The sequence below is a fragment of the Chiroxiphia lanceolata genome, chromosome 4 (assembly GCF_009829145.1).
Source record: "Chiroxiphia lanceolata isolate bChiLan1 chromosome 4, bChiLan1.pri, whole genome shotgun sequence".
NCBI lineage: Eukaryota > Metazoa > Chordata > Aves > Passeriformes > Pipridae > Chiroxiphia > Chiroxiphia lanceolata.
This window is the reverse complement of record NC_045640.1, coordinates 37,192,504-37,215,516: the sequence shown is the minus strand read 5'-3', so window position 1 is coordinate 37,215,516 and position 23,013 is coordinate 37,192,504. Positions and strand designations below refer to the sequence as shown.

At 35.0% G+C, this 23,013-nt stretch overlaps 1 protein-coding gene across 3 annotated transcripts in view; it reads left to right on the top strand.

The window, feature by feature from the left end:
* Positions 1-23,013, top strand: part of WDR17 (WD repeat domain 17) — a 55,641-nt gene that overhangs the window by 14,323 nt on the left and 18,305 nt on the right. For all 3 annotated transcript variants that reach the window (XM_032685877.1, XM_032685878.1, XM_032685876.1), the window contains 15 exons: positions 1,742-1,870; positions 2,874-3,057; positions 4,795-5,025; positions 7,843-8,094; positions 8,844-8,966; positions 9,307-9,494; positions 10,744-10,912; positions 12,937-13,028; positions 16,030-16,112; positions 17,016-17,102; positions 17,699-17,863; positions 19,358-19,560; positions 19,695-19,844; positions 19,962-20,092; positions 21,920-22,045. In XM_032685877.1, the coding sequence (XP_032541768.1) occupies positions 1,748-1,870; positions 2,874-3,057; positions 4,795-5,025; positions 7,843-8,094; positions 8,844-8,966; positions 9,307-9,494; positions 10,744-10,912; positions 12,937-13,028; positions 16,030-16,112; positions 17,016-17,102; positions 17,699-17,863; positions 19,358-19,560; positions 19,695-19,844; positions 19,962-20,092; positions 21,920-22,045 (2,307 nt within the window). In that variant the 5' untranslated portion in view covers positions 1,742-1,747. The remainder of the gene's footprint in view (positions 1-1,741; positions 1,871-2,873; positions 3,058-4,794; positions 5,026-7,842; positions 8,095-8,843; positions 8,967-9,306; positions 9,495-10,743; positions 10,913-12,936; positions 13,029-16,029; positions 16,113-17,015; positions 17,103-17,698; positions 17,864-19,357; positions 19,561-19,694; positions 19,845-19,961; positions 20,093-21,919; positions 22,046-23,013) is intronic.

Below are 23,013 nucleotides of genomic sequence, written 5' to 3'. Positions count from 1 at the left end.
TTCCTGCTTCTGCCAATTGAAAAGAAAGGTTTTTGTTGTCCTCCCTCTTTATTTCGTCTCCTTGGAAACTGTGGGCATCATCTGATAGCTTTCCCAGTGTGGTATACATTTTTTACATGCACAGGGTTTTTTTCAGTGTATATTTAGAGTTCAGTATAATTACTTGTACATCCCTTATTTCAAAATAAAGTGCTTTTTTAGAAAGTATGAAAAATGTATAAAAATGCACCATGTGTGAAATCATACCTATATATATTCAGTTATGCTGCCCTTTTTGTCTTTTTACTCAGGCTGTTCTGATGAATGCTGCTTTCTCCCTTATACTATAAGTATGTTTAACAGAAATCTATAATGTCTGAAAAGATCTGCAGGAAACTGCTTTAATGCATGATACTTACAGGAGAGTAAGTTAGTATGCCATACAACTGTCATTTCTTCTAGATACTATTGTACTGAATTTCAAAGCAAATTCTTCCCTTTGTAAAATGGTATATAGCTCATTACAAGGAGCAGGAAATAATAACAAATTTAAAAAGAACAAATATTAGTAAATAAAGTGTACATTCCTTTCTGTAATACAGCTCAGAATATTTTATGCATGTAACTTCTTTATATATACCTGAATAGGAAAAATCTAGTTGAAAAATCAAATTTTAAGAATACTTATTAAGCATGAATTCTTGAATCAGTGAAAGAATGGTATTGTACAGAGCAGCATTTTTCATCTAAAATTCAAAAATTTCATCTATTAACAGGATTTTTTAAATACAGATTACTACAGAATCCTACAAGACAGATGTATTGTTACTCTGAAATAAACACTTGTTGAATTCTGTTTTACCATCTGTAAGATTCTTGTCTTTCAACATGGTAGTCTTAGTTCTTTAACCTAAAGAAGTCATCCTTCATGTAATGTTTTTCTACATAATGTCCCCCAGTCCATTAATCTATTCACAGCATAAATGTGGCCCCAAATGAGACATTCTGTTACTAAGTAACGTGTTGATATTACCATGAATCAAATGTGGGCTAGGTAGATAATTGGTCTGGCCCAGCAAGGTGTTTCTTACGTTTTTATGTTAAAATCAGTTGTCTCAGAGCAAGATGGTAGTATGAAATTTGTTTTGGATGTTGAAGGCATAGTTTGCTGTACAGTAATGTTACACTAAGCTTTGCCCTTGTTTTTTCACAGCTTACTTCAACTTTTTTGTTAAACAGTAATTATTAAGAAAATTTAGAAAGCTTTCTATAAAGGATGATGATAATATGTACTGCATAGTTGTTCTATGCAAGTGGCTTGAAGACCTTTGTACACATGTTACTTTAACTTAAAACTATTAGCATACGGTTTATTTTGTCTGACTGTCAGTGGGAGATGAATGGGAGAGCAGAGAGGGCATTAAACTGTAATATAGAAAGTATTGAACCAGAATGCAGAAGAAAATGGGAATGATGAAGAGTTTCAGCTAGTACACATCAAGAACTATTCAAGTTTTCGTTTGCTGCTTCCCCTCCCCCGCCGCTTCTTTTTCCTTCCAAGTGGATTGTTGTGAATGGTATTCAATACCCTTTCTTCTGTAGCACCGAAGCCTCTAAACATCTGCTTGACTTTATTTTGAATACATTCTTTTGTATCTCAAGCTACTTATATTTTTAAGGTAGATATTATGGGAACAAAGAAGTATTATTATCTTCTTTAAAATTCTGTCTTCTTGTAGTCTAATGAATTTCTGTTTTAAAGGCAAAAATGTCACAGGTTAAACAAGTGGGACTTTTAGCTGCTGGATGTCAGCCATGGAACAAGGATATATGTGCTGCTAGTGGGGACAGATTTGCCTACTGTGCTACCCTTGCTATTTATATTTATCAGGTAAGATTATCCTTGTTTATCAGAATAGTTATGTTTTTACATTGTTGTTGATCTCACTGTGAACCCTTTTAATAAATGTTTCTGCAATTCTTTTGGAAGTATGGTAGGTGCTTAGAAGATGTCTATGTAAAGCTCAGTCTTCCATTCAGGATAACCCTGAAGTTGTATATGTCAAGAGTTATTTTTAAAGGCCAGGCTCACAATCCAGCAAACACTTGAGATGAATGAAGTGCAGCAACAGAAAAATGTTTTCTGAGAGAGAAATGAAGCAATTCTGCGGTTTCATTTGAAGCTGTAGTATAAAAATAGTCCTGTGCACAGTGGATCAAACTGCTTCAAAGTTGTGGGTTCCAGAGTTGTGGCCCGCCTCTGTTTGATTTGGAACTTAAACTGCTCAGGACTGTGGTCTTCTGAAGTTTGTGGTTACTAAAAAATAGAAATACTGTGATGTGGAATTTTCAGAATGAGAAATATGTAAGGAAATAAAGGATACACTTACTTTAACTTCAAGGGTTATACCGCTTGTAGGATTAAAATAAACAAAATTTCCTTTGTCATGTTTGGGCATGTGATTTTTTTTTCTCTTTTTATTTTTTAAGTGTGTGAAAAAATGAGTATGATTAAAAAAATGAGAAGGATTTCAAACTCATTTTCGTATTCTATCCTGTTTAACTCTTTGGAGGTTACTAAATGGTTGTTACCATGCCAATAAATAAAGCATTTTAGGATTGTTTGAATAAAGTTATTAATGAAATTTAATAGTTTATAAGAGACAAGAGGATAGACTGTTAATACTGATTGAGCTAATTAGATATTTGACAACTTTTCTATCAAATGTATGAGAATTTAATTTATTCAGATGCGAGGCACTGACAATTGTTAAATCCACTATAAGTTCATCAGTAAGTCTAATACTGTTATATGAACTAATCTCCAACCCAATAGTACGTAAAGTGAGTTTACAAAAAATGTATTTCTAAAATGTCTTTTATTATTTGTTTAGCTGGATCACCGATACAATGAGTTCAAGCTCCATGCAATTATGTCTGAGCATAAGAAGACAATCACAGCCATATCCTGGTGTCCCCACAACCCTGATGTGTTTGCAAGTGCCAGTGCAGATAGTTTAGTGATTATTTGGAATGTGAATGAACAGAAAGTTGTGGCCAAGCTGGACAATACAAAAGGTATTTCAGACAAGGAGATATTTGATCCATACAGCTTTTTAATCCATGGGTATGAGAAATACTTGATACAATGAAAACTCTAAGCAGTTGTTAGGCCAGAGGTTTAACAATTGCCCAAAACAATATTCTTGACAGATTTGTCGCAATCAATTTTAGAAAGTAATGATAGTGTGAATGAATTGCTGTGAACCATCTTGTAAGTGGTAAAGAAAGAGGTTATTCTTTTTTTCTAAAGTACTTGAACAATTCAAGAATTAACTTTGTTAGTGATTTCTTATTGAGCAGGAAAAAAACCCCAGCACAGTATTTTCATCTGTATAAAAGGATAAATAATTACATTTTTAAACTTGTGTTTTTTCATGATAACTTCACCTAAGTGAAAGCAAATAAAATGTAATCTTAACAGATTCAAGTATAAATTATTAGTGAATTTGAAAAACAGCTTTTGTTTAAATACCCTAAAGCTTGTCTACCTGAATCTTCTCTCAAGACTTGAAACTGCTGATTTGGAGACTGTGTTACAGGTCTAAGGGGTTAAACATCTGTGTTTGCAGTTACCTCTCTCTGCCCAGTTCTGATTTATTCCCTTTAGTCAAAACCAGGACCTGTATTTCTGTTCTTACAGTCAATTACAGCAAGTGTTCTTGACTCTTACATTCACATTCTTGGAAAATGAGTGCAACCTAAGAACAGTCAGAATCTCAGGATCTAGTAAGCCATTTTGAGACTCCATGCTCTGTTCTCTCCTGAGCATTTTAGGATACCTCTGAAAACCTTGTACATCTTGCATATCCTGCAAAAGGAAAACCCAGACTGATTTCATCTATTCTAAAAGAAATATTGTATCAGTTTATGCATTAATATAAAAGCTGATACTTATTTTTCAATACATTGCTTGTTTAAAAATCTACTTCAGCCAATGATTACACATGAAAGAAGTGTTATTATTATTATTTTAATCTTTTTAAAAACGAATTTACTTTTAGGATAATATGTTTAAACTTCCTATTAATGCCTCTTTTACACTCTTTGACGTTGCCATATGAAATACAATTTTAAATTTTCAGCTTGAGGAGTTTTTCTTACCATCATTTATTCCTTCAGGCACACATTTTTAAACTATGGAGATAATGAAGGTTGGAGATGTTAAGGTCAAAATTTCTAAACTGGAATGCCTACAGTTAGGTGTAAGGCAACTGAATTAGAACTGTCACATATCCAGAAGGAAGCTATCAAGAGTTCCTTTAGATTACAGAGCTGGCTTTCCAATTTTTTCACAAATATCTGTCTCTGTTATATTTATCTCTGAATTTCATTGCAAAAATAGGCATTTTGAGGTTCTCAATATTTAACTAGCTTAGTAGCAAATAGCTTACAGTAAAACATAGTGGTGAATGGGATTCTGAATGAATGAAAGTATTGTTTACAGAATCAGGCTTATCCTCTTTCATAAGTGTGATTCTCTTTAGCACTAATGAAGTACAGATACCATAAAATACAGTTTGTCAAAGTAGTATTAAAGTAATTTGGGAAATAATTTTACTTCGTGCCTATGGAAATGTGTAATTTACTTTTATAGCATGAGATGTTCATACCGTTGTCTAAATTTCAGTCTAGTAATTTTTATGTAGAACAATTATTTCTACAATTTTTCAAGAAAATTGCTGATTCTGCGGTAAGGAATACTACACTGAATTTCATGTCCTGGTTCTTATCAGGTTTACCTGTATGTTTCAGGAATTCCTTCATCACTTAGCTGGTGTTGGAATGCAGGTGATGCAGTTGCATTTGTGTCCCATAGAGGGCCGTTGTACATTTGGACTATCTCAGGACCTGACAGCGGGGTAACTGTACATAGAGAAGCACATAGTTTCTTGTCGGATATCAGTCTGTTTAGATGGCATCCAAAGAAAAAAGGAAAAGTGGTGTTTGGACATACTGATGGAAGCCTATCTATTTTTCAGCCAGGTAAAAACTGATATGATAAAATATTTTTTTATATATATATATATCGCTTGTTTCTGTATATGTGTGTAATTCTACACCTCTTTAATAAATATTTTATAATGTGGGTACATACATAAAACTTGTTCTTAATTCATAGTATTCCTGCTCCTCCCATATCACAAAAATATGTTTTCTTAGTTATACAATGCAGAGCATTTTCTTTACATCTCCTCCTTTACATTCTTGTAATTAAGCCAATGCAATTGGAGCCACCATAATGATTTTGAAAGGATGCAGACCAGTATTAGTTTTCTTTTAAGTTGCTTTCTTTATACTACTAGAAAAAGACAAAGAATTTGTTTAGGCGAAAACATAGATGTGTTTGAGAATAGATCATGAAAATTTTGGTGAACAGATAAATTCATTAAAATATGTTTCAAAACTAGGTAATACTGAAAAATAGATTGTAACAGAATAATAAAATAGAAGTACCATTACTGTGATTACACTTTAAATGTAAATTCCTTTAATATGTGTCTTAGCATTCAGATAAAATTGAAAACATGGACTTATCCAAGTTAGCTATTTTATTAACTGTGGGTTTCTAGTTTACAGTTTATAGTCAACATTTGTCTGACTTTTTTAACTAGTGGCTTCTAAAAAGTAACAATACACTGAAAAAAGTGAAATCAGTAGGGTGAATATAGGCCCTCTATTTAAAAAAAAGAAAGTGGAGGGGCAGACATGGGTGACACAAAGAATTGGTACTTTAACAGTAAAGAATAGAGCACTAACTTTTTTGCTTTGAGATTGAAGTTTAGCCCTCATCTACCTCATGTAAAATGTGTTGTCGTTGGATCAGAACTTAGTTTGTCACCAAGTGAAATAAATTTAACACAATTCCTATTCCTTACTATTAAAGGTTTCAGTCTTTTTGTAGATATCCTACAAAATGCTATTGTGAGAGAACCTGAACATCCACAAGTTCTGGTTAATTACTTCAAAGTTCAGCGTGATTGACTCACTGAAGGGTCTAGTATTTCTATTTTAGTGTGACTCGTTGCTGCATAATTAGCAGACTACACATTTTTTTAATTATTGTTACCTACTTAGGTTTATCTCTCATGGCTGTATTTTCTTTTTTATGAACTCTAGACTATCCATTAATGTAGCAGAACATTTAGTGCGAAGAAAAAATATGCAACAATTAGTACCTAATTTTTAGAGTACAGTTCAGTCATATAGAACCAAATATTCTGTACTATTTTACCTTTCATTTGGTCTCAAAATAAGCTCAGCTTGTTTAAATGACCCGTGTCTCAGTTGCATGATCTATAGTGCTGATATCTTCTCTTAATGAAAATTAAAATTTAACAGTTAGGGTTTTCAGGAGGTTTCCTTTTGGATTCTTTTGTGAAGCACAGGTAAAACTGAATAACTCCTAGATATTCATACTCTCTCCCAGTAGTTGATTGTACTTTCTTGAGACTGAAGTGTTTGAACATGGCTGGCTTTGATCATTCAAAGACTTTTTGCTTTTAGCTAACTGAAAAATGACAGTTCTGCTTTGTTGTCAGTTCTTGTTTTTCATTTCAGTGTTGTTTTCAGTCAACCAAAAAGGTGAACTGAAGTGTAAAAAGAGAATATTGTTTAAAAAAATGAGAATCCTAAAATTTTTGGCAAATTAAAGCAGTTATCCGATCATATTTCTGATGTTATTCCCAAGGCTTCAGAAGACCAAAGAAAAAAAGTGGAATGGAGAAATTGTTTTGTGGTGTTAGTTGTTGTGCAATTTTAAATTATTTTCCCCATTTCTAGTAACTGATTTTATAAAGTTACCTGATACAGAATGTGCACCAACATCATTATCCCTAGAAAATCATGGTGAGAGCTGTTTTAGTATTCAGAATGTTCCCTAGTGAACAAAAGCTTTTCAGCTTTTATTTAACCTATATCAGAATAGGCTTTGTTCTACATCAATTATTAAGGAATATCGGTAGGTCCTGACAGTTATCATAATATGAAAAATTAATTGTAGTCTCCAGTACCGAAATTGAAAATTAGATAGAAGCTGAATAGTAGAAGATGTCAATCCCTTATTTCTAGAAAAGGGGTACAAAATTAGTTTGGTTTCTTTTTAGTACAAGATCACAGCTTCAAAAATGCAGCTCTTATTTCATTGGACTGGACACAGGACTAAGATCCATCTCTTTGTAAAAATAAAGAGTGGGAAATAAATATGTTTAAAAAGTATGGTTCTTGATAGTATGGATCAAAAAGTGTCTTCTTTTTTGCAGGTGTCAAATTAGATACTTAATGGCCTGTTTTGGCTACAGAATCTATAAATTATTCATAGTTGCACACATAGATTTGTGGAAGAAAAAAGTCTAAAAGCATTTGTTTATAAAAACTTTTTTGACTGCCACAGTTTTGTTCTAGTTCATACTACCTTTATTTTACCTGTATTTGCTGTGGTGTGCAGATTTGCTTATACTCAATGATTGTATTTCCTACAGCTGTGCTGTAGGCCTTTACTCCTGGAAATTGTTAGAATTATGTATATGATTTAACATACTTTCTTATAAAATTATATTAATAAACCTGACAGCTGTTTCTCTTTTCTACTGTCTTAAAAATAAAGTTGGATCTAATGGAACCAGAACTGCTTTGAGTCAAATACTGCAAAGCCAGCTTCATTAATTTTGCTGGTACAGCCGGTAGAGCAAGATAGTGAAAATTTCAGGGAGAGATAAAGAATTATGTTTGTGAACCTTGTAACTATTGAAAGGATATACTTAATTTCATTTTTAAATAATCTGTTTTCTTGTGCACTTAAAGGTTCTAAAAATCAGAAACATGTCTTAAGACCAGAGTCCCTTGAAGGAACAGATGAAGAGGATCCAGTTACAGCACTGGAGTGGGACCCTTTGTCAACTGACTACCTTCTTGTTGCTAATTTACATAATGGTATTCGACTAGTTGATTCTGAATCTCTGTCCTGTATCACAACTTTTAGTTTTCCCAGTGCAGCAGCATCTGTTCAGTGTTTAGCCTGGGTTTCCAGTGCACCTGGAATGTTTATAACTGGAGGTAAGACTTTTATTTCCTGACTTATACAAAGGTAATAAATACAGGACTGCATCTTCAAAATTGGTACTTCAAGTGTGATCTTTCTTTTTCTTAACATTTCTACAAATAAAAACATGCAAGACACCAATATAAAACTAGAAAATAATAGAAAACTACACTGAGCAGTTTTTACTTGTTTTAAATTTGTTGGGTACATAAGCAAGTGACTTTCTGCTTTTTTTGATACTAAATAATACTTTTCTTATGCACGCTTTTGCAACAAATATATGAGTTACTTTGGGAATAGGAATAAAATTGTGTTATACTAATGGATGTCACTTTGAAGATTTATAAATTAAGAAAAAAGAAAAGAATCTATTTGTTTTCCACACCATAGACCTTACTGCTCAAGTTGAACTTGGAATGAATAAGGAAACTGAGACAGAATATTTTATGAAAAAGGTTCCATAGAATTTATCTATGTTTAAATAGCTAATATTAATAATTATTGTTGTTAATGTGATATTACCACAGAGGTAAATGGAAGATAAATAGAATATTACCATGGAGGTTCCACTAGATGATCTCCACAGGTCCCTTTCAACCCTAATTATTCTGTGATTCTATGGAGATGACAGTGCCTGCTTATAAAATTCTTCTTAGGATTTGAAGTTTAATTCATTGTTGTATTTTTGCATAAATCAATCCTTAAACCACATATCTCTGTGTTCTGTTTTGGTTTTTTGTTTTTGTTTTTTCTTAAACTTCAGATTCTCAGGTTGGTGTGTTACGTGTTTGGAATGTTTCACGTACAACACCTATAGATAATTTTAAATTGAAGCAAACGGGTTTCCATGGTTTGCATGTGCTAAGTTCTCCTCCAAAGAAAAAGTGTAAGTGTAATTTTGATTGTTATTCATTGTAATGGCTGCCAGTTAAGAAAATCTTGTTTACGAGTCCTGTTATGTCCAAGTCAATCCTTAAGTTTGGACAGCTCTGTAGTTCTTAATTAAACCAAGTACCCTCTGCTGCTGGTGGACTAGACAAATGCATAAAGGATCAAACACTTTATAAGATCCTTCTTTAGCAGGCCAGGCTTCATACAGGAATTCTCCATTTCTTTATTTTTAAATCTCATTGGAATACAAAGCATTTTACTCTTTATAATTGTTACTTATTATTGAAATAAGAAATAATCTTCTCTATTTCTGTCTTTTGCTTTATTTTGTTAAGCACGTTCATCACAGTATCCTACTAAAAATCATCATACATCTTCAACAAGTGAGGCTGTTCCTCCTCCAACTTTAACCCAAAACCAAGCATTTTCTCTTCCTCCTGGTCACACCGTCTGTTGTTTTATGGATGGTGGAGTGGGGCTTTACGACATGGGAGCCAAAAAGTGGGATTTCCTTAGAGATTTGGTATGGTTCATCTGTCTTTGAAATGAGAGTTTATTTGGCTTACACACTTTCTTCTAACAGGAAAAAAATGGGGAATGAAGTCTTCACAGCAGTTTCTATCAAAAAGACTCTAAATTTCTAGGAAACAAATGACAGTTCTGAAGTTGAAAATAGTTCTTTATTGCAAAGGACTGAATCCTGTTGGCAGTATTCTGGCAGTTTGTTTTCATCCAGAAATGAAGATTTAAGGACTTGTGGGGTTTTTTGTGGTTTAGTTTTTTTTTTTTAACTAAAATTTTAATTTGATGGCCTTCTCAGAAGGGCTGGAGGGTTTTCTATAATTCAGAAAAAGGATTCTAGTCAAATCAGAGGGATATATGGTGAGTTCACTCAGTTTAAAATTACAAAGACTGAATTATGAAATTTTTGTTGAAACTGAAATTCAGAATTGAGTTTATCCCATATTAGATGAGCCTCTTCTTCACAGGGCACTTGGTTATTCTTAAGTATTTGTCTCTTTTCCTCTTTACAAGTTCCCTTTTCATTTGGAAAAAACCCCAACAATTTTCAGCTGTAATCCTGTATGTGTTTGAATAGAGGCTATTGGTTGCTGTTCTTTTTCCATTTTTAATGGGTTTGGTCCTGTAAAGCAACTGAGGCTTAAAAAAAATTCTTGCATATTAACCATGTTTCATATATTTGCCAACTTAAATTCTACAAGTGCATGTCTTAGAAAACAAGCAGCTGACATGTGGAGTTTCTAATGGATTGAAATTTAAACTACAATAGACCATAGACTGTATCTAGAAACACAGAAAATTCAGTGGGATACTAGAAAAATTGTAGAACATGTTTAACATACAGAGCTTTATTTTGCAGTCACATAGTTTATAACAAAAGGGCAACATTAATTCTGTTTTAAAAAATTAACTATTTTTTCTTTTTTTGCTTTTTTTTTTTTTTTTTACTCTGTATTTTAGCAACTCAGTTCCAACAGAAATTGTTAGAAAGTTTCTGGCATTGTGTGCCCTGTTGTTTCAGGAAATAATTTTTCTGTCTTTAATAATGATCTCTGAAAGAGAGTACTGTTATAGTCTAAGCTATTTTATGACTTTTAATTTTGACTGATAAGCCATAATATGCAGGTTTTTAACTCTTAATTGACCTGACAGGTCAATTAAATACAGTGTATTTTAGAGTTTGATCTAGAGTTGGTCTTATTAAAAAATCAAATGTAATAAAAATGGATTAAATATTTGTTTCATTTAAGGGACATGTTGAGACCATCTTTGATTGCAAATTCAAACCTGATAACCCTGATCTTCTTGCTACAGCTTCATTTGATGGCACAATAAAAGTTTGGGACATTAATACTTTATCAGCGGTTTATACATCTCCTGGTAATGAGGGGGTTATTTATTCCATTTCTTGGGCTCCAGGTAAGAATATTTTGCTTTATGTCTGAATGTTCTTTCAGTTAGCATTGACTGTAGAATTTGTCATATAAAAGTATTCATTTTAGATAGAAGGGTATCTTATAAGGTTTAAACAAAACTAAATTATATATGAAACCAGTAGAATTCAATGCTTCAGACCTTTCTGAGGCTTTACCTTATGAGTAATGATCCCAGTATTTCTCAGTCAGAAAGGAGGAAGGAAAATCTCTAGAGCCTTTCTAACATTGCATTACACAAACGTCGAAAAGACTGTCTTTGCATGGGAAGCAGCTACTTAAAGTTCATATTATATTTTGTGCTAAAAAGTGGAACATACGTATTTAGTTCTTTCTCTTCCTTCTTTGTGTAGGATTCTAATCATCGAAGAGCTCTGCTTTTACCTAATTAGAATAGGAAGTGCCTTTTCTGCAAGGCATCTACTTTTTCTTAGAGAAATCACAGAAGTCAGTGGGAAAGTTTCTTTTCAAAACTATGCTGCAACACTCTTCAGTGTACCTGGGAATATACTACAAATAGTTACTAATGTCAGTAGTTAATGATAGGTTGACTTTCTTGTGTTCTATTTCACTGGACAGGATATGTGCTTTTTAAAATATCTAAGTAATTCATCTCGCTGCTGTTCTCTCCTGGGCTTTTAAACTCTAAGAAATAATACCTGACAGGAAAAGAAATATTGTGATGGGAAGCTTAATGTAGTCTGCATATGTGAAATGAATTTGCACTTTTTTCATTTCAGAGAGTGTCTTACAGATAATTTGTCTTGCTGTATGTAAATTATGGCAGTATGAAATATGGTGTTTATATTTAGTTATTTTGTTTTGAAGTTTAAATTCAATTTGTAGTAGTATCTCAAACTGAGGGAATAGTTTGTTCACTGAAGGGGGCTGGTTTTCTTAAAACCCAAAAAACAAAACCAAAAAAACCCAAAACAAAATTAAAAAAACCCACAAAGCTAATTGGAAGCATGTGCTTTGACTCCATTCCTTACCATCCTGTCCAAAAGCTCACGTCCCTCCTGACCAGAGCTTTTGCTGCTTCTTTCACATCCCTTATTCTTAGACATTTCGTCTCTGCCTTTTACTTTATCCCTAATATATAATCCAGTACATATTACCATTTGTATTTGGTCTCAGAAGGTCTTTGGAAAAAGTGATTACTCTTTTTTCTTTTTTTTTTTCCCTTTTCTCATCCTCCTACCTGAATCTCTTCCCATTTTGTATATTTACCGTGCTATACTCCTGCATAGATTGTCTTTTCTGCCTCTGAAACTTGGAATAAAATAACAGTCAAAACTTTCCTATAAGTGTGCCATTTATGAAAAGTATAGCTATATTGGGATAGAGAGTCACTGTGGTGAGGAGAATTTGGTGGCTTTTAGATTAGGCCTGAATTCAGTTTTCGGGTTCTCGCTGTGGAGTTACGTATTCAGATTTTCCACCCTGTAGAGTTTAGTTACAGATTCAGGCACTTTCTTAAGGGGTTGCAAGCTGCAGTGGTGCAAGATTAAGAAAACAAACTATTGTTAGATGTTCTGTCACATTTTTATGATTTGTCTTAGTACATAGGGAAGTACATCTTCCTTTAAAGGAAAGTGTACTACTTTCCTTTAGTAAGTGTTGCTTACTAAAGTGTTGCTTAAAGTGTTGCTACAACTTTAAGGTTGAAACATTGAGATTGTATCTCTTTTCTAGTTTGAGTCATATACATCATGGTCACTATGTTTTTAAGGGCAAGACTTTCAGCAGGCATTGAGAATACTTTTTACAGCAATACAACTTCTCTTTTGCCTTTCCTCAAAACAGGAATGTAAACAACAGGTCAGGCTTTTTCTGAAATTGATGTTTGTGACTTAGTAGCAAATGCTGACCTTAAACTATGGAGAATTCATGTTTATGTGCCATTGTTGTCTTCTGTTGATATTTCATTTCTTCAATTTAAAGTATAAACACAAACAATATTGCGATCTTATAATTATCATGACACTTTACAAATATCTCTCTTTAAAGGAGATCTGAACTGCATAGCAGGGGCAACATCCAGAAATGGTGCCTTCATCTGGGATGTTCGAAAAGGCAAAATGATAACCAGATTCAGTGAGGTAAGATGAGATTATTCTTTTTGTCTATATAAAATGTAAATTAGTAATTTCCTCTAGTGTCTATAAATAGATGGGTCAAAGTTCATATATTTTTAAAAGGTGCTAGAATATAAAAATCTATAGGATTGTGTGGGTGCCAGTTTACCTGTGTGGCAGAAGTATTTTATTTCCTCAGACTGGATTTGTGACATGAGAATGATGAAGCACCAGATGGTCTCCATTATATTAAAATTGGTCCTGTAGGAATACACAACAAAAGCAATGCTGATTCCTTCTTAAATGTGTCAATGTATATGGACATATAGACTCGGCATCAAAATGCAAATTGTGTTCTGTATTTTTAAACATAAGGCTTTCAATCCCTGAAGTCTAGATCAATAAAACTCTATTCTGCAGCACACTAAACAGTATACCTCCTTTAGAATCTTGCCTTGTATAACCTGAAATCTATCCAGGCATTTTTAAGTCCTGAAACAGTAGCATAATTTTTATTGGCATAAAGGAGCTGTTGTAATACTATGTTGTAGTACTTAGTATTCTTAGTATATAGGTGTAATCTTCAGATTATGCAGACGTAATTAACTGTGGTTAATGTGATACTGTGGTACACTGATGTGTCTACATCAGTGTACAAGGGATGCTCTTTAAGAAGAGAGGTAGAGGTGTGGGGAGAGGCATGAGCAGAAAACAAATACATTCAGGAGTTCTGGGATTCTAACACTGATCTTTGCATTTGTGCTACTAAGCATCTTTTATGTAGCGCTGATCCTGATACACATCCCATTTAATTTTTCGCATACCATGATTTTTCATACCCACTCACTTCATTATTCCAATAAGTAACTAACCTTATTCAGAATCCTAGAATGAGTAAGGTTGGAAAAGGACCACAGTGTGTGTCATATGGTCCAACCTCTCTATTCAAGTAGGGTTGTCCTGGAACACATTGCACAGGTTGTGTCCAGGTGGTTCTTGGATATGTCCAGTGAGGGAGACTCCACAACCTCTCTGGGCAATCTGTTCCAGTGCTTGGTCACCCACACGAGAAAGTTTTTCCTCATATTCAAGTGAAACTTCCTGTTCATCAGTTTCCGCCTGTTGCCTTTTGTCCTATTGCTTAGTACCACTTAGAAGAGCCTGGCTTCATCCTCTTGACACCCTCACTTCAGATATTTATATACATTGATGCGGTTCTCTCTCAGTCATGTCTTCTCAAGGCTGAACAGGCCCAGATCTCTCAGTCTTTCCTCATAAGAGAGATGCTCTGGTCCCTTAATCATCTTTGTTGCCCTGCCCTGGACCTGCTCCAGGTGCTCCATGACTCTCTTGTACTGACAAGCTCAAAACACAGCACTCCAGATATGGCCTCACTAGGACTGACTAAAGGGGCAGGATCACCTTCTTCAACCTGCTGGCAATGCTCTTCCTGATGCACCTCAGGATACCACTGGCCTTCATGACCACAAGGGCACATTCCTGGCTCATGGACAACTTGTTATCCACCAGGATCCCCAGGTCTTTCTCTGCACAGCTGCTTTCCAGCAGGTCAGCCCCCAGCCAATACTGGTGCATGGAGTTATTCCTCCCCAGGTGCAGGACCCTGCTCTGCCCATGTTGAACTTTAGTAGGTTCTTCTCTGCCCATCTCTCCAGCCTATTGAGGTCCCTCTGAAGGGCTATACCACACCTTGGGGTATTGGCCACTCCTCCCAGCTTTGCAGCATCAGTGAACTTGCTGAAGAGGTATCTGCCCCTTCATCCAAGTCATTGATGAATAAGTTAAACAATATTGGGCCCAGTATTGAAACCTGGGGGACACCACTAGTGGCAGGCCTACAAGTAGACCCTGTGCCACTAATTACAACCCTCTGAGATCTGCAGTTTAGCCAGTTCTTAACCCACCTCACTGTCCACTCATCCAGGCCACACTTACTGAGTTTGCCTCTGAGAATGTTGTGAGAGACAGTGTCGAAAGCCTTACTGAAGTTGAGATAGACAATATGCACTGCTGTCCCCGCATCCATCCAGGCAGTTGTTTCATTGCAGAAGGCAATCAGGTTGTTCAAGCATGATTTCCCTTTAATGAATCCATGCTGACTTCTGATCACTTTCTTGTCAGCCATGTGGATAGAGGTGGTGATAGTTCCCTGGATCCTCCTTCTTTTCCTTTTTTGAAGACCAGGGTGACATTTACTTTCTTCCAGTCCTCTACCAGCACCTCTCCTGATAGCCACAACTTTTCCCGTAGTCCTGTCTAGTGGTTATGTCTTTGGCTGCTTGTGCTTGCTCCAGGTATTCTCTCTTGGGCCTCCTTATACTAGGTGGTTGCTGTTGTTCTCCCCTTCCCTACACTTTCTCTTTGGCAAACCTGTCCCTGTCCTCTTTCCAATCTAGTTTAAAGCTCTCTCAGTGAGCCCCGCTAACTCCTGAGCTAAGATCTTTTTTCCTCTTTGAGACAGGTTGACCCTATCTGTTGCCAGCAGGCTTGGTTTTGTATAAACTGACCCATGATCAAAACCCCCAAAATTCTGCTGGTAACACAGGTCTCAAAGCTGGATGTTCATCTGGCATGATTTTCCTCTTTCTTTTCCCATCACTCCCTGCAACTGGCAGGACAGAAGAGAACACAGCTTGTGCTTTAAATCCCTTGTGCAGTTGTCCAAAGGCCCAGAGGTCCCTCTTGATTGCTCATAGCGTTCTTTATTTAAGCTTCAGGTTTATAGAGTTATAGATTGCTTATTCTTCAGCTTGACCCAGTTTTGCCTCTTGGATCCTGGCAAGTATAGCAGTTTTACTGTCCATCTCTGTAGTCCTACTTTTTTGGACTTGAGTTTTCAAATATCCCAGATGTATTGGGTACTCACTATAGTGTGGTTTTGTACAGTATACAAAGGGAGAAAAGGGCTGAAGCCCATAGTAGAATAAAATAAAATAAGAGTCAATAGATGAGAGAAAAAGGGGTGAATTATTTCTTATTGATAGGTATTTTGCATTTTTTGAAGCATGGAAAGAATGGAATCTTCTGCATTGCCTGGAGTCATAAAGATTCCAAAAGAATAGCAACCTGCAGCAGTGATGGATTTTGGTGAGTGTTATTGGAAGAAAAAAAAATTGCTAAATGCACTTCTCAAGTCTGTACATTTTGACAGTACTGTCAGTGATTAATGTTAAAACTTTTCTTTCTGGACAAAACTAGAATTATATTAGTCTTCTGTACTTCTTAGGGTATGTTTTTCATGATTTGAAGAAGAAGATAAAGGAAACTTTTTCAAAAGGAATAGTGTTTAAGGCACTCTGATAGTGAAACTGAAGTTTTATTTTATTTAGCCAAGAATATCCTATCATTCTTGTCTGTAGGGGGCACTTTTCAAAAGCTATCCAACTGTATTTGTTTTAATTTTTAAAATTTTAAAGTTTGTTCTTTGAAGAACTAGAAAGCACTATTTTAGAACAAAGTAATTACAATTGTACTATTATGGGAGTATAATACCTTATTTCTAAAAATGTGTGAATGTCCATTGAGACCAATTTTGCATATATTATGTTTTAGTACATTTTAAAAATCCTTCTTCATTAGTTTCCTCTGCTACCTGTGTCATTCCAGCTCAAACATAATGGGCATAAATTTTAGAAAACAATCAACTTCTTCCATTTTTTTTTTTTTTTTTTTCTTAGTTCCTAAAGATCTCTTTGTACCTTAAAGCCATAACTACAACTTTGATTTTGGGCTATGAGGATCTTTTCAAGAAGGAGGTACTACAGTGGATATTTTTATAGGCCTTCTGAAGGAACATGGACACTATGTTTTTCTTGGGAAATACATAGTTAGCCTTGTAGTTGAGGGGCTGATATTGTTTATGGCTATTTCTCATATTCTTTCTGTATATCTTTTTGCTATCCGGCTTATTCGCACAGAATAAACCTTAATTTTGGATAGCCTTCTCAGAATGTTTTTTTCCTTATTATATTGCATTATAATTGGTTTCAGTATTATTCGAACCATTGATGGCAATGTTCTTCACAAGTATAAACATCCAGCTGCAGTGTTCGGCTGTGATTGGAGTCAAAACAACAAGTAAGTAAAAAATAACCCAAAGAATTGACAATATTTACTATTTAAATTGATTACCAGTAAAGAAACACAAGATTATTAGAATGTGATTTTCACTGTGGTAGTAAACCACTAAAATTATCTGTTCCACAGTAGGATATACCTGTAGCAGCTCTATATTCCCAGTAGTGTATCTCATTGCCCACCATGAACTTCCTTAATTTTCAAAGGAAGATCTTTTCATACTGATGAGAGAAAAAAATTCTCTAGCTGAATATATAGTGGGGGGGGAAAAACCAGACATTCAATACCAGGAAAAAGGGGTTTATATTGGCTTCCTTGTAATGACTGCTAAGCTGAAAATGTAGTAGGCAACTAAATGCACTATGATATATATTAATTTTTCAGATAATTCCTAATAATGACATAAGAACTTTATGTCTGATTTAGTATATTTAATTGGATTATCAGTAGTTACTTTGTCTCTTGAAGAGACAAAGAAGAAGCAAAAATATGCTGTTTTTTGAAGTAAATTGCAACTTACACATCATATTTATTTTTAAATTAAAAAAGCATTGATCATCTCTCTGACTAAAGATTTTACTGTCTATATTTTGCAGAGATATGATAGCTACTGGTTGTGAGGATAAAAATGTTCGTGTTTACTACTTGGCAACCAGCTCTGATCAGCCACTGAAAGTTTTTACAGGGCATACTGCAAAGGTGTTTCATGTACGGTGGTCTCCTCTGAGAGAAGGAATCCTCTGCAGTGGCTCTGATGATGGGTGTGTATTTCTGAACTATTGGAAAACTTAAAACCTCAAGCAGAACTATTCAAGAAACTCAAAATATTTACTTGTACTAGTGTTTGCACCTTCAAAAACTTCATGAATACCTAATAATCTAAATCTCTGCCTTGTTCAAATTCAGGCTGTAGCTTTGCTGTTAGCTTAATGTAGTATTTGGGCAGCAGGATCATTATCTAAGATTGTCACAGCTGCTGTAGCAGTGCAACCTTTTCAAATGTTTTCCCAAGAGTAGGATCAGTGACTGATACTTTTACTCCAAGGAATAATACAAGGAGAACACCACAGTGATTGATGTTTTTTCAAAAATATACCTAAGTATAATCTGCATCTTTTTTGAGGAAAAGCGCAGCAGTCCTCAGTAAGCAAGAGGAAGGATTTTCTGATTCTAAGCCACTTCCCTGCAGACTATACAAGATATTTTTGTAATAGATCTCAAGTTTGGAGTATTGGCTTCTATTGCTTTCCCCATTAGAGGTTTATGCTTGAAGCAAAGTCTGTTAATTCATAGTGTAGTGATTCATGACAGAAAACAACTTCACAGCAAACTTCTTGACAGCAAAATACATTGAACAGGAGTGGCCCTAGAATTGACCCTTGAGGAGCACTGCTGATGACCAGTTGCTAGCCAGATATAGCCCCATTCATGACAATTCTTTGAACCCTGATGTTCAACCAGTCCTTCACCCAGTGCACCATGAACCTGCTTATCCCACCATTGGAGAACTTGTCCAGAAGGATGCTGTCGGGTACAGTATCTGCACTCTTACTAAAATTGAGAGAAACTACATCCAGCACTTTCACTTCATCCACTGGGCAGGTGACCTTGTCATAGAAGGATATCTGATTAGTTAACCAGGACTTTCCCTTTTTGAACCCATGTTAACTGTGCCTGTGCCTGATGATTGAGTTATTCTTTAAATGCCTTTCCATAGTACCTAGTATAATCTTCACAATTTTTTCCAGGAACTGAGCTTAGACTAGCAGATCGCTAGTTTCTTGGGTCTGTTAGAGGGCTGTTGAAGCCATAGGAAAGATAAATTTTACAGTTTTGCTTTTCTTTAGTTCTTTTTCCTCTTGAGAGTCCTAACAGAAAAATTTACTGCATATGCAGGCATATGACCAACTTCTTTTCTCTCACTGACATGTGAGTGACGGGTGGCTGTCAGCTTTTGAAAGATTATGTGGTCAATGGAATAGTTTCTTAACCTGGTGTACTTTGTATGCCATTGTAAACTTGAAGGGCATTGGCTCCACCCTCTCCTATTTCAGCTTCTATCTCACTCATCATGGCTGGGCTTCGCGAACGAAGATTTGGGAAGGCTTTATCCACATTTGTTACAGAAGCTTCTATAAACATATTGCAAATAAATATTCTGATAAATTTGAGGCTTAGAATGTTGCTGAAGTAGAGAGATAATGATATTTTTATAGGTGATTTGATGGACATTGGTCTTTTTTATCCTGTTTCAGTACTGTTCGAATATGGGATTATACACAGGACGCTTGTATAAATGTTCTTAGTGGACACACAGCTCCAGTACGGGGACTGATGTGGAATCCTGAAATTCCTTACCTTCTAATATCTGGCAGTTGGGACTACACAATTCGAGTCTGGGACACAAGAGATGGAACATGCTTGGACACAGTTTATGATCATGGTGCAGATGTATATGGTAATATTTTTAATTTGGTTTTATTTCTGTATTTAAATGCATTCTAATATATTTTAAATTTTATAAAATAATTTAATCAAATGGGTTATTAGGTAAACTTTTTTGACTGCATTTTTAAATGCCCTCTCTGCTAGGATTAACATGTCATCCTAGTCGTCCATTTACTATGGCATCCTGCTCTCGTGATTCCACTGTGAGACTCTGGTCATTGACACCTCTTATAAACCCTCTACCACTAAATATCTTAGCAGATAGATGTTGGGATGATATTATCGGCAATACAGGTAAGTAAATTGTGTATACCATTGTTCTACTTTTCTTTATATCACTATTCTTCTTTTTTCTTTCGCTGTTTTTTTTTTTTTTTTTAATTTTCTTGTATAAATCTTTGTGTGTGTTAGATCGTGCTGTGGAATCTGGTGCTCCTCCTTTGCTGTGTGGTAAAGTTTCCAGGGATATTAAACAGGAATTGGAAAAATTGTCAGGAAATCCTCGAGGAAAAAAACTAAGGTGGTTTTCAGAATGTTTTTCAGTAAGTATTCTGTAAACCTAAGTATGTTGTCAGTCTGCATGACTTGCTCTTCTGAGGTCAATCTCCAAAACTGAAATGTCTTCCTTCTTTACAATTTTTTTCTCTCTTTTTTAAGGGACCTTAGAAAATATGTAGAAATCAGTTCTGTTTCTTAGCAGTTCTGCATATAAAAATGTCCATGACTTAATTGTTTGTCAGTTGCGAACACCAGTTTTTTGCAAAGTGAAATTAGTGGGATAATTTAATTTTCTATAGGAAAGGTGTAATCTGACAATAATTTGCTATTGAAGAAAATGAAAATATGTGTTTTATCAAACTACATTAGAGTTTTTAATTTTGATTTATCAAAGGGACACCCTCATTACTTGTAAGGTTTGAACTGCCCAAGTGTTTTTGCCCAAACTGCAGGATTACATTCTGGCAGCTGTAGATCTGAATGACCCATGCCCCGGTATCCATCTGTTTCCTTTGCTCCACAGCATAGTAATATTTCCTATAAATCACTGCAGCCTCTCAGTGCAGTTGAGTTAAAAATATAAACTACTGGATCCCTGTGACTGTTTAGCTGCATAGGGGCTGAACTTGGGGTAGAACAAGGACAAAAATTACCTGGAACTACAGATTGTGTCGCACACTGTTGTAATTTAAGTCAGTATTCTGATCTATAAAGATCTAGTTCATCCAAAATATTTGTTATGATTTCTAGCTAGATTGAAGTGTATGATTTTGAAATGCTGAACTAATCTTCCTCAATTTTGAACCTGGACATTTTATATTTTTTTAAAAATATATTTTATGGAATTCCTTGTTTCACAGAAGCTATACATTTTGATACCCCATGTTGATTTGAGAGTAAAACTGTTATAAGAGTACTAAAATTTTCCAAGAACAAAAGCTTTTTTTATCAGCTATACTCAGTGCTTTTTGAGTCCAGAAAATGAGATATTGTGCTACACAATGAGGAGACAAATAAGAGCTTTAAGGGACAGAAAAAAGAGAGAATATTTTTTAGGAGGGGGGGGAGTTGCCTTTTTTTGATTTTTTTTTTTCTAGTAGGATTTCATGCTTTTTACCTGCTCAGAAATAACTGGACTTCTAAACTTGTAATCCTGTTATTCTTAGGAAAGCTCCTTCAGGTCAAAAGTTTAATGATTATTTTTTTTTAAGCTTTTAAATTCTCACTTTCTTCTAGACCTCATTCAGTGTTAAACTGTTGTCCTAGATCTACAGAAGGATTGATTCAAAGGCCAGACCAATGGAAGTGCTTAAAATCTATTTTTAAAAAATAATCACCTTGATCACTTTGTGCTGCAAGCTTTTGTGCATATACGTATGCCATATGTGTCTATTTTAAGATTTAATATTAAGAAAGTAAACCAGGTTCTGGCAGTCAAGCCTTGGAGCTGTTTTTTTTCCTTGCCTTTTTTTTGCCCATGCCTTCACTTTACAGAAAATGATAAACAAGTACTGGGGCAGCTCCTGCATCCCAGCAGCTGGATGTTGTTTTATGCCAGCAGTAGCCACAAGATAGCTTGTATGCCTTTGTGAGGAAAAGGGAAAATTCTAATGGCAAGCCCTCAACTATGTCCACACATAACCGAATACTTACATTCATGGATCTTGCTGTATCTTTACAGCCTTCAAGAAGACTGAAGGACTTAGAGTATCTTGAACTAATTCATGCCTTCATAATGAAGGTTCTAATATTGAAATGGTCTGACATTGTTTTCTTGGAGTTGACAGACAAATGTTTTGAATGTCTTCATAAGTTCAAGTTTCTCTCTTGAGCATGACTGTAATACAACTTTTCTTCCCTAACAATTTCAGCCTCCTGGAGGCAGCAAAAATTTATGGGATTTGGTTGCTGTAATAAAAGGACAGGATGACAGTTTGCTTCCACAAAACTACTGCAAAGGAATTATGCATATGAAACATCTCATTAGATTTAGAATGGTAAGTGAAACATGAACAATATGTGAAAATGATTGTTACTCCATATAGTATTTCACTCTTTAAAAATAACATTTAATGCTTTACAAAAGGGTTACAATTTATTTCATGTCCGAAGATATTTGTGCAACACCAGTTCCATCTGCAATACCAGTCTGTTACAATAGGATCTAGCTAAGTCTGCATGACTTCATACTTATACTGCATACTCAGTGTTAAAATGATAGTTTACAGTTTTTAACTAGAGAAGCCTTTTTCAAAATAACTAAAAGAAATTGCAAAACTTCAGCTATGAAGCGAGTTTGTCTTCCCTGTTATATACACTGTGCTTTTATATTCAGTAAAGTCAAATTACTTGATTATTTGATTGTATAAACATGAAGTATGTATCTGTGTTCAGATGCAGGAACAGAGGAATTCACATCAGAAAATGGAGGAGAGTTAGCAGAAATATATTCTGTAGGTCTGTGGAAGAAGGAGTGGAGAAACAAGAACCTGTCATTAATACAGATATGCAGCTTAAGAGCAACTCAGATGTGAATGTGAAATTCAAGTACTAGACCATAAATTTATTAGTAGCTGCATATATGAATATGCAACCAGACATACAGTTTGTGCAGAATATGCAAATTTGTGGTTCTGTCAGGGAGTTCTTAGCGGTACTAAAGAATCCCACACTCTAATAACTGGGTTGTAAATAGAGGAAAGATTATCTACTGGTATTGGATCAGGCAATGCACTTGCCACCCCCAGGGGTAATACCTGTGCTTGTTGTGTGAGGTAATACCTGCACTTTCGTAATACCTATCACCTGTTGTTTGCTGTTGCAGACTCTCTCTTTTGCAAAATCACAGGCTCTTTGAGAGTGTCCTACATACCTTGACTCTTAAATGACTCAAGTTTATTGGTGTTGTTAACTGTAATAATAGCAGCTGTTCTGCTTATCCTGTGAAGCCCTGTAAACGTGTCCA